Below are 12,088 nucleotides of genomic sequence, written 5' to 3'. Positions count from 1 at the left end.
ACTAATTACTAAATCAATAAAAAGATAAGACCAGATATAATAACAAAGATGACAACATCCATAATTAATGAAACTTAGAAATGAAATAAATATAATGCAATACAAAATTTGAACGTTATAAAAGGAAGTATCGACAAACGAACGGACAATAATAGATCAATTCTCATTGGTCAGAGGAAAATTCTCTCTCAGAACGAAAGGTCATTCAGACAAAGACAATTAGAGAATAGCTTCACTTTTGTTAATGTGATATTTGGTACTTAAACCTTCCTGTACCCATATACAAGTATTCACTAATGCATACATACTATCATAAAAAGACATTCTGATATTTTAGATTGTAAATTCTTTTGATTCTATTGTTTTATGCTCTGTTGGTCAAACGGTCTCCATCAAAAGGCATCTATCTGAAACACCCTTTTCAACATTTTATGTCATAGTAGGTTTATTTTTCTTGAATCTTAAACATTTTTGCACTTGTATCAAAAGATCTTTTCAACAGCTCGGATAAATGGCTAGTAACTTGTAATATTTCTTTAATTTAACTTATTACAACAGATTTTTTGAAACTTGATAGTGTCCTTTTTATGAGACGGCAGGTGCTGACGAAATGCTGTAATACAAAGAAATCTAGAAAGAAAGGATAAAAAGAAAGAGAGAGGGAGAGAGAAATCTGATTGAACCAGAATAAAAGAATAAATAAATTATCAAACAACTTAGTTGTCTTTTATCATTTGATATTTGCAAAGCTAATCATAAATAGGGTATGTTCACATATATGCCAAAAAATAATAAAATGAAGCTCTAAATTCAAAAGAAAGGACAAATGAACAATAACATGAACTTAATTTGTAAGTATAAACAAAATTGTACATAAATTTGTTGCCGATTTTGTAAATGCAGGATGCTGCATAAGGACAAACTTTCATTTTTTAGGATTTAATTATAGAAATGCTTCCATTATAATATTGTACCTTGTTGTCATAGGATTCATTATTCCAGAAACCTGTATAATAGGATAATTATGTAATATAAGAAGTTTGTAATTGATAGGACAATTCTAACATGTCTAAATTAACGAAAAGAGCAATCCGTTACGGACAGAAGGTCCGACCTTAATTATAAGAAAAGCTTCGCTTTTAATAGTTTTTATTTCTTATGAAATTACTGATTCCCTTATACCTGCATAAAACTCACCCTTATGTGTTTGAATGAGTGTGTATGTGCAATTATTTTTCAAGCGCAGCAACCATACAACTCACAAATTTACAGAAAATATGTTTGTAAGTCGTGTTGTCTATTTGAGGTTTAAAGATGTCTAGCGACATGTTATATTTGTTTTTGAGGGAGTATCTTGGCCCAAAAACAGGCAAATTTAAGACTTCCAGACAAAGATAGATAAATAGGATGGTTATCTAATACAGGTTAGTTTATCTTGTATATTTCACAATCTATTGGAACTATTTTAATGAACTTATTCATCCTTGTTAAATACTTAAAAAAAGAGGGGTTTAGATGGGTTAAACGAATAATAAAGTTTATAAGTCTGCGCTACGAATTACTTGCACGTTCTTGTTAGAAACTAGTCGTGGTATAGACGGACATGAAAATTTACTGCCTGGGTTTCTATTCAATACTTTGACAAGTTAAACACTATTAGACCTACTTATAGCTTTAGGTTTCAAGGCAATTTATTAGGGTATGCAATGGTCTATACCGTTGAAGAATAGTTGATAAACTTTGCTCTACTATATAATTTAGTGGTGTCTTCGAGGGGCTGAGATTTGTTCATTATCCTTATAAAGAAGTAACAGAATGTTTGTCTGCCTATACCACCGAACCTATATGGTTCTCCTTTATAGTGTAGCTTCTAATAATTCCTAACTATCTTGGGGGAGGTTACCACCACCTTCCTAAGAGAAATCGTTCCTTGAAAAAATTACCCCTTAGAATTTTTAAAGCGTTTTCTTTTAAATACTAAAAATTCTAGGGGCGTGGCTGCTTTATTTTGATTATTTGTTATTTTGGCCCAATACCTCCAAGAAGGATGTTGTATTCCCCCACCAAAATTCATAAATCCATCCTTTGAGCTGAAACGAGATCTCAGGAGACATACATACAAACATACATTCTGTTAGTTTCCAATATCTGCCTTTGTTTCTCCTGGTTCGTGTCAAGGCAATATATTGTTTAAATTTTGGTCATGGAGAGTCTCAAATGGGGATTAAAATATTTACCTCCTCCAAGTTGAACAAATACACTTCAAAATTCGGCATGCTATGTTTTAAATGTTAAAAAAATTATATTTTTATTCATTCAATTCAAGTTTAGGTAAGGTAAGGTTGCCGATGTAAGAAATGACTAATCGAGCGGAAATGAACTAAAGCCCTAAAAGTAAAAGCCCTGCAGGATCTAGAATTACGTTAAAAGGACGGTGTGTTTTTTTTCTACTTGCCGGTAAGAGGGATAATACTCATTTAAAAAGTAAAAGGATATATGTATGTTGCGAAGAATCTCGCCAACCGCCACTTAAAAATGTTATTTTCCGTCAGTTTTCAGATTTTATTTATTATTTAAAGTAAACATTTCTATTCAAATTTATATCTAAAATATTAAACTCTAAAAACATAAAAAAAATCTAGAGCAACTAGAATGGTTCTTTATATAGAGTTTTTGTTTAATTAGCATATCAAAGGCTTAAAATAACCTTACTCAAATATTTGAACGATTTCCATATTTTGAAATTAAACACTATAAACTGTATCTAGTAGCTACAATAGAAAAAAACTGCCATATAATTATTTTATTTTTTTCATCAAAAGCATTAATCATATAGATTTTGGACATCATTGTACTTGTTACATTTTGTTTTAGATTATTAAATGTATTATAGAGTAGTTTCGCTACTAAAACTTTTGCTTTTAGAATAAAAATAGATTTGGTGATTTTTTTCAATGGAGTAGATTTCGTGAGTTTTAATGTAAAGAACGTAATATTATTATTTCCTTTTATAGTTTTATATATTGTTTTTTTTTATTTGGTTGAAGACGGACCTAGACAAAACAGTTCCCAAAGTTGTTTAGCCAACAAAAAAGAAAACATTATTATTAAACTGTGGGGGACTAGTGTAATAAGCAGCCCAATTTGCCCTCCCCCCCCCCCCCCACCCCCACTATTTTGCTGCAGCATTTAATATCTTTATAAAGAAAGAAAACTAAATATAGTTAATTAAAACTCTGAAAAAACAGGATAAATGCTAATTAGAAAAATTAAAATTCAGAAAGTTTTATTTTGTTGGATCATTAAGTTTTTAAACAGTTCCCTTTATTAGTTTTTCAAGTATTCATTCGAATCCGGTGGATAGGAACCGGTTCTCATCCATATGAAAAAACTATGTCTAGCATCGTATTATATCATAAAATAAAAACCGGTTTTTTAGCCCGTGCCTTCGGCACCTCGGGGCTAAAAAAACTAGTTTTAATCTTATAATTGTACATTCAGTGAGAAGTAACAGTTTTATAAATGCCCCCCCCCCCTCCTGAAAAAAAAAATTGAAAAAAATCTATTTTAATCAATATTTATTAAACTACAGTAATAAAACAAGTTTTTAAAACAAAAATTTTATCATTTTAAACTCTAAAACAATAGTCTATTTTTATTAATTTTTTCTATCTTTTTTGTTATGACATGGTTCGGTAGCTGCGCATCAACCTCCTGTAAGCATCAAGGAAATCAACCTTATACAATATAAAAAATCAGCTGGAAGTCTAAACCTGCCCTAAATATGTCAACCCTTCTTTTAGAAAAAAAATTGTCAAATCATCCAAACGCGGCTGCCGAGCCCTGTTTTAAGAGTTTCAAATGATAAAATTGTTCAACTATTTGCAAGGCAGAACTGCAGTTGTAGAATAAGAGTGATCAAATTGTAGCTGCTCTACATGCCACTCCTCTCCGTCAAACCACTCCATACTATATATAAAATCAAATTCCTTTAAAAGTTGATTTACTAGTGTTGATTTGCCAATAGCTTCTAGGGACTAAGAAGCAGAAAAGCAGCCTAAAACCATCCAAAAACCTAATTATAGATTGAACGAATGGTTTTCTTCAGCTTTATATTGGTGACGTTCGTGATTTTTGTTAATTGTCGTCAATTTAGTTTGCTAATATGGACATCACTTATTGGTTAGTTCGTTCATCCAATAGAAGGGAAGGGGTGGGGTAGAGGAGATGGGTGGGGGAATTGTTATTTTAGACAGCTACAAGTTTCAATTTATTAAATTACATATTCAAAGTAATAATAAAACCATTGCTGTAGAAAATTACAGCTTTTATTAAAGAGAAAAGCAGCTTTATGATCAAATGTATGGGAAACGAAGCTGTATAGACATTATGTTATACAATTAGCTCAGAGAATAGGGATTAGACTAAAAGTTTAAAGGAATAATTTCCTGAAAGGCTCCCAGAGTCCACCAAATATCTGGAGTTGACCGTTCACTACTTCCATACTGTGATCCCACCTGGAAAAAAATTATCAATTATTTTCTCGTATTCATTCGAATCCGTTGGATAGGAACAGGTTCTCATCCATACGAAAAAACTATGTCTAGCATCGTATTATATCCAGCTTTCTACGAATATAAAAATGTACAATCATAAGATTAAAACCAGTTTTTTTTGCCGGTGCCTTCGGCACCTCGAGGCTAAAAAAACTAATTTTAATCTTGTAATTGTACATTCTATATCCGCGGAAAGCCGTTTATAATACGATGCGAGATTTAACTATTCTCATTCTTTATCTTAAAATCTGTTTGTACGGTAATAAAATCTTAATTAAGTTGTACAAACCTTAAGTATCCAAACGATAACACCAATAGTTTTCATTTGTAAAATTATTTTGGTGAAGCTATTTATGTTGCCTATGAAAAAAATGACGCCATACAATACAAATGACCAATGATAGGCCAATACACAGACTACAGACAAGGTATAATCAAGAGCGTGAAACAGCTCAATAATCTAAAGATTTAATGTTCATTTTCTATATATAATATGTATTTGTTTCAAGCCATTTGACACTGAATTTTTAGATGATAGAATCATTCTATTGATTTCATATTTGTCAGAACATTTGGACATGGTGTTATAAGCGTAGGAGCTTCCTTTACACTGAGTTTGAGCTTTTGTTATCACCTTTTACATTACATTCAAGGTATATGTTAAAAATATACTTTGTTTACCTTCTAAGTTTAGTGTTGGGTAATTTTCTCCATTCCAATGTTTCAAGGTTTAAAGCCTCTACTAACTTTATGAAAAAAATATGAAAAATAATATGAGTAACAATAGTTATGTGTCTGAGTCAGTATGTTCTGTCAAGTAAGATCTCTAAAACATTAGAATTTTCAGAAAACCTTTTGTCATGTTTAAAATCATTGCTTTACAATATACAAAAGGCAAAACCTACCAAACTTTTTAGGCTAGCTTACGAGTTCAGGGTAATCTGTTATTTATTATTTTTCTAGAAATAAGGTATAACCAACAAGCGAAATAAATCTAAAATAATATTTGGGGAGGGAGATAAAAAGGTCGATAATTCTACTAAGTGTTGCCAACCATCGACAGCTGAAGATCATGTATATGTTTCGTGTTTTAAAAAGAAATAATTTCATTGTTGATATAATGTGGTATTTTTCTAGTTTTCCACAACTTTTCCTCAAATAACTTTGATCTACTACATTGTTTGTCATAATGTGGGAGTGAGTGATTTTCCAATCCCTGTGATATACCTGATAATTGGCACTGCCTCCAGAAACAATAATTTCATTGTCCAGCAAGGCACAGGCATGTCCATATCTAATACAAGAAGCTCAAAATCCATAAAAGAAAAGCTCACAAAAATGAATATATTCATAATGTATTGCCAAATATAGATTAGCTGCTCTTACATGTGCATTTACTAAGTATATTTGCGATTACTTTTATTTAATGAAATCTTCTAATTTTTAACATGTACAAAACGGCCTGCTGTATTGCATCAAGATCCATGACAGATCTATATAGGAAATAAACGTCTATAATCGAGCTCGAATTCTTCAAGTAAAGAATGTTAAAAACTCATAGTGCTCCAATAATCCCTATTAAATTCTCATTGACCAGAACGATAAGACCCATTATTCTACTTTTAGCATCATTAATTCAGTTTTTTTAATTCATGTTGCTATTTGAATAACATTGAAGTATTTGATTTCTATTCACAACACAGAAAATTTAAATTTATAATATAGTAAATCTAAGAAAACTTAGCTTTAATATAAATTGATTCGTGCGACACTCCCGTAATGTGGTCTGATATTAAACTAAACATTTTAACCCTTTCAGGACAAAAATTTGAAATGGTGTATATTCTTTTAAAAATGTTAAAAAAAATGAAGCAAAACGTTATATCGTGTATTGTTACATTAAATATAGATAAAACAAAAAATTACTGAATAAATCAGGTAAACAGATATTATAAAATAAGACGTTAAAGTCATAATCTTTATGTGCAACTTAATATTTTTAAAAGAAAGAGAGAGAACGGGTCGATAGAGAGAGAGAGAGAACGAGGGGATAGAGAAAAAAGAGAGAGAGAGAATGGGGGGATATATATAGAGAGAGAACAGGGGGATAGAGAGAGATAGAGAGAGAGAGAGAGAACGGGGGGATAGAGAGAGAGAAAGAAAGAGAGAGAACGAGAGATAATTAGGGGATAGAGAGTGAGAGAGAGAGAGAGAGAGAGAGAGAGAGAGAGAGAGAGAGAGAGAGAGAGAGAGAGTGAGAGTGAGAGAGAACGGGGGGATAGAGAGAGAGAAAGGGAGGGGGGAGTACATATTGAATTTTTGTATAAAATAAGATTTGAGTAAATATATCATTAAATAGCTTAAAAACAAGATATTTTATTTGGACATACTAACGTGATAGAGCAGCTATGTAAAGCAATGGAAAAAAATAAAGATTTTTACTTTGACTTCATTGAAGGACATAACAGTTCCAAAAATTTTATTGTCGAGTTTGAATTCAATAGGACAATTCTAATATGCCTAAATTAACAATCAGAACTATCTTTTAGGGATATTCGGATGGACAGACCAACCCCCACTGTAGAAAAGTTTTGCTTTTAACAAGAAATAGATCATTAATATTATACAATCCCTTTTTAAACTGACCAATAAATGAGGTCCATACTGGCAAGCTACGTTGGGAATATTTACACAATTTTTCAGCCATTGATTAGCAAATGAGAAAATCACATTTTCCCCTAATCCTAGCCAACAGACTAACGGACAGACATTTTGAATTATAAATGAGATTCGCTACTAAATAACAGCGGAAAATGAATTTTGCAAATGTTCCATTATAATCTTGATAAAAAAATGTAATTTAAAACAAATATTTTAGCTATAGGCGTACAGAAGTGCATTGCTTTCCAAAAAATTAAACCTTCTATATTAAATAGCAGAAGGGAAAATAAACATTTCTCCTACAGTAATTTTATTTATTTCAAAGCACTTAAGACAGAAAGTAAAACTTTTTAGATTTAAATTTATTGACTTGCTACTAACATTTAACAGATAAATAAGGATGAGAAAATCCATAACTATAGAAGCTCTTGAATTAAAAAAATAAAAGGCAAAGCAAATGAAAGCAAAAAGAGTGCACAAAAGACAGACATACTGAGTAATGATACTTAGTGGTATTTGAATATTTACACAAAAAATATCTTCGATAAAAGCTGGGAAAATTATTTAAGAGCATTACCGATAGACCGACAGACAATATTATACATATATAATATACATGCATTGGTCAGCAAACATAAAATAAGCCTTCTGTCTTAACCCTGAAAGATCGGGCCCTCTACAAATTCTTAATACATCGGATTTTATACCTTAATATATGCATCAGCCTTCTACCTTTCCAGTACGGATATTTAATATTCTCAAGAACATTACAGACCAGTGAACAACGTGAGCTGTAGGCTAGTATTTTAAATCCTCCAATTTTAAGAATTAAGGCTAATAATAGCGAAATGAGCAATCATTATATAAATTATGTGACAACAAAAATCCTCGAATAGATATCTATCCAATCGTAGTATAGGCAGATTTTATAGTACATATGAAAATGAAAATGATGAGGTTAAAACCAGTTTTGTTAGCCCCAAGGGGCCTAAGGATATACATGATTTTTCAGTATGGCTTAGAACCGATTCTAATCCAACGGATATTAATCGGATTGGAAGCCATACTGGAAATAAATTTAAAAGTTAGACTACAATTATGATAAAGTCTTAAATGTATTTTTCATTAATTTCCATTGTAAAAAAATAATACCTTGGGGGGTTGAGCGCTCCAATATTGGTCCAGCCCTTCCCCTGCTCAAATAGTTCAATGTTGGGGAGGGTAACTAGGAGGATGCTCCCATCACTAGTCTGACCACCAAGCATTATCAATTCTGTGTCACTATAAAACAAAAATATCGGTATAGTCCCTTTTTGTGACATCGCCTCTTAAATGGAGTTTCGTCGTATTTTAAAGCTTTTCTCGCCAATGGCCTAACCTTGCGGTGCAATCAACTAACCTCACCTAAAATAACCAAACGGCTGAACCTATCACTACACGATTTTCAAAAAACACAAATTAAAGGTATTTGGCTTCTGGACAAAAACTCCTTTCTCTCAACTTTGCAAAAAAAATGTAAGATATTAAGATTAGTTCAGCAGTTTACAAGATTGCAATGGACAAACTTGATGAAAACAGTTTATACCTAATTGCAACACTGCAATGATAAGTTCTCGCAACAGAAAGGTTGAATTCAGAAACCTCCCATTGTTCTCCATCAAACATCTCAACTGTATCCAGCCATCTAAACAGGTTTTTTAAAATTATTAAATGTAGACCCCCTCCCCTATTTGAAATTCGGTTTTGAAAAGAAAAAATAGGACTGATTTTTCTTGGGATGGTTATGGTACCCTTCCCCAAAATATGTAAACTAAGATCCTTCAATACAGACACAAACACACACGCACACAGACACCCTGTTACATTTATATAATAACATAGGCCAATTCTAAAGTATTCTAAAGATGTTATAAGAAAATTACCTGTCATTTCCAACCCCGTAGCCACCAGTTGAAATCAATTTATCCCCCAAAGCGTTCATTCTATGATAACTTTTAGGAACCTAGAAAATAAAATATTAAGAAAACCCTAATGATATTTTGAAAAGCAAAACTACTCTATAATTTGAAATATGTCTGTCTGTGTGTCTGTAATAAATGGAAAACGTGAATTTCTAGACAGCTATTAAAGATAGACGGCTTATTTTTTTGGTGAAGATTAATTTATTTATTACTAGGTCTGTCGGTCTCTTGGTCATGCTACAAAAGACAAATAGATATTTATTTCGTCCTACCCAATCAAATACTGCTATTATAGAAGCAATGAAATATAGATTCCATTCTAGATTAAATCCGATTCTTAGACAATTTTACACGAAAATTGAGATGAAAATCATAATATTGAAACCAGTGTTTTAGCCTAGGCCTTCTGACCTTTAGGGCTTAAGTATTGGTTTCATTTTGATATCTGCGTCAAGCTGTCTATAAAACGATCCTATTGAGGTGCTATTGTAATTTTCTTGCCTGTTGTAATGGAGCAGCAATCCATTCTCCATTTTCCAGCACGCGACAATCAGGACTAAAGGAAAAAGGTTCGTGTATCAAAGACACATTTTATATTAAATTATTTCTTAAAAATACCTATATTAATGTTCAATATATAAATTGTCTTGTAATCTATAATACCAAGTAGCTTGATGTCTGTCCGTCTGTCTATCTGTCCGTTCCTTAAGATCTCGGTAACCACTGAACCGATCGGATTCTACTCTTCAGGGAATATACCTACTGGTCCTGTAGTGGTTTTGAGCTATTTTCTTGGGGGGTGGGACACCCCCAACCCCCCAAAAAACAAAAAATCCCCCCCATTTTTTTTGTTTTTTGTTGTTGAAGATTTTCTTGGTCCTTTTACGAACTTCGCCTTAATTTTTTTTGTATCTCATATACAACTGATTGGTTTACAATTCTCAGGACCTCTTAGTATAAGAAATGGGCAATAAATCCACGAAAATTTTCTTTTCAATGTTCTTTACCAATTGGCTAGTCAGATCTTACGTACGGCTCGACTGATTGGTGCACAGTTTTCAGGGCAATTTAGTATTTGTACAGGGTAAGAAATCCACGAATTTTTGAATAAATTTAGCTATTCATGCTGTTTTACATATAAACATAATGTTGCTTCTTAAAAACCTACTATGATTCAAAGTCTTGAGACCAAGTGCCACAAACATGAACATTGCCATTATGAACAGCGGCCGAAGCTCCCCTCAACTCTGTAGGTAGGTCCTTGTTGGCATTTATGCTGCAACCATAACTCTCAACACCTTGCATAGATGGATAGATTGATACATAGTTGGATAGAATATTCCCCTCCTCCATCAATTAGTGGGAGAGGGGGGGATTTCAGTGCTCAATAGGAACTTTAAGAGAAAGCATAAAAACACATGGTTGAAAGAAATGCAACGATGGCAAAAGCAAATAAAATCAAAGTACTTTGGTTACTTTTATGGCAATCTTGATCTACAGATGGGTTAATTTTGTTTATCATAATTTGGTATGTACATTTATTGTCCATAGTCTTATCCATTAATATCCCTGAAAAAAAGTTACCTGATTCCCATCCTCCAATGACAAGAGCACCTTCACTTCCAGATTCTTTGGAGATTCTACCTAATTCATAAATAATCGTTGAAATTTAAAATTGTAAGGGTTGATTTTTTTCATGAGGCTTTTAGGCCAGAGTGGGAGGGGACATTGGGCTGATTATTGCACTAGCCCAAAAAGTTGTATATTAACGTTTTTTTATCATTTGGCTTAACAACAATAGGGACTTTTTTTATTTACATTAGTTGGTTCATAAATTTGAGTGTTCAAACGTTTAACCACTAATTATAATCTACAGAATGGGTAATTTTGTGTATCATCATTAAAAATGTACATAAATTCATCGGCGATTGTCTTATCACTTTAGATCCCTGCTGTTAGGCGGTAGACACACAGCTGCCGAGTTCTGCGATTTTGTCACTTTAAATGATTGTGCTATTTAATGTTTAAGACTGATTTATATACAATACCTGCAAAACTTGTACACAAAATTGAAGACAGTATTAAAATAAAAAGGTTCATTTTTTATTATCTTTTTGGATCCAAGGCAATAAAGTTTTAAACTAATTCAATTTCATTTAATTAGAACAATTTAAATGCTGTCTTATCTTTAAGTTTTAGTTATATAATTACTTTACTATATGGACATTTAATGTTACAAATATTATAGTACTTTATTACGTACAAATACAAGAAGTTGGTCATAACCCCATCCCACCCACTCCTCGCTATTCCAATTATTTTACGTATGAAGGCAAATAAAAATCAGGGTTTCCCAGGGAGTAAGGGAGGGGACAATGGATCGAATATTCAATTTTTAGGAGTCTCAGACTTTGGGGACTGGCTTAAAGGGAATGTGCAAGATTTTAGCAGTTTCTGACTGAGTTTGGGGACTTGCGCATAGAATGCCGCTACTCGTTATGTATGTTTTGAATATTGCAGACGCGGAGAAGGGATAAGGGAAGTGGGGGGAAGGGAAATAAACACTCGTTGTGTTAGTTTGGAATGTAGCAGACGGGGAGAAGGGAGAAGGGAGGTGGGGGCAAGGGGCAAGGGAAATAAACAGAATAAAAAGGGGCAGTCATATTCTTGCTAGCAGCTGGCCGGGTCCAATAATCTTTTAATATAAAAATCACACCAAAAAACCTAAATATATTTCATCAAAAACAAGTTGTGATTTCACTTTACATGACGCTATGGAAATCTATTATTCAATTAACAATCCCTTTATAATTTCCTACAAATTTATTGAATTAAACTGGATTTCATGCCCTTTCTTTGATAACTCTTATATTGAATTAATTGCCCATTGTCCCCTCCCTTACTCCCTGG

The 12,088-nt window shown here is 32.5% G+C and overlaps 1 protein-coding gene across 1 annotated transcript; it reads right to left on the bottom strand.

Moving 5' to 3' along the window:
• Positions 1-3,736: 3,736 nt before the first annotated feature.
• Positions 3,737-11,342, bottom strand: LOC145330655 (spermatocyte protein spe-26-like). Its single transcript, XM_080175319.1, has 11 exons — positions 11,227-11,342; positions 10,763-10,822; positions 10,347-10,476; positions 9,680-9,734; positions 9,140-9,219; positions 8,803-8,901; positions 8,370-8,498; positions 5,784-5,850; positions 5,238-5,302; positions 4,451-4,517; positions 3,737-3,971 (listed from the first exon to the last, which is right to left on the bottom strand). Exons 1-11 carry the CDS (start codon positions 11,276-11,278, stop codon positions 3,879-3,881), a joined length of 897 nt encoding a protein of 298 aa, XP_080031445.1. The 5' UTR covers positions 11,279-11,342; the 3' UTR covers positions 3,737-3,878.
• Positions 11,343-12,088: the final 746 nt, after the last annotated feature.

This window comes from Acartia tonsa, chromosome 10, assembly GCF_053477335.1.
Source record: "Acartia tonsa isolate MP-2025a chromosome 10, ASM5347733v1, whole genome shotgun sequence".
In the NCBI taxonomy this organism is placed as follows: Eukaryota; Metazoa; Arthropoda; class Copepoda; order Calanoida; family Acartiidae; genus Acartia; species Acartia tonsa.
This window is presented reverse-complemented; position numbering and strand designations above follow the sequence as displayed.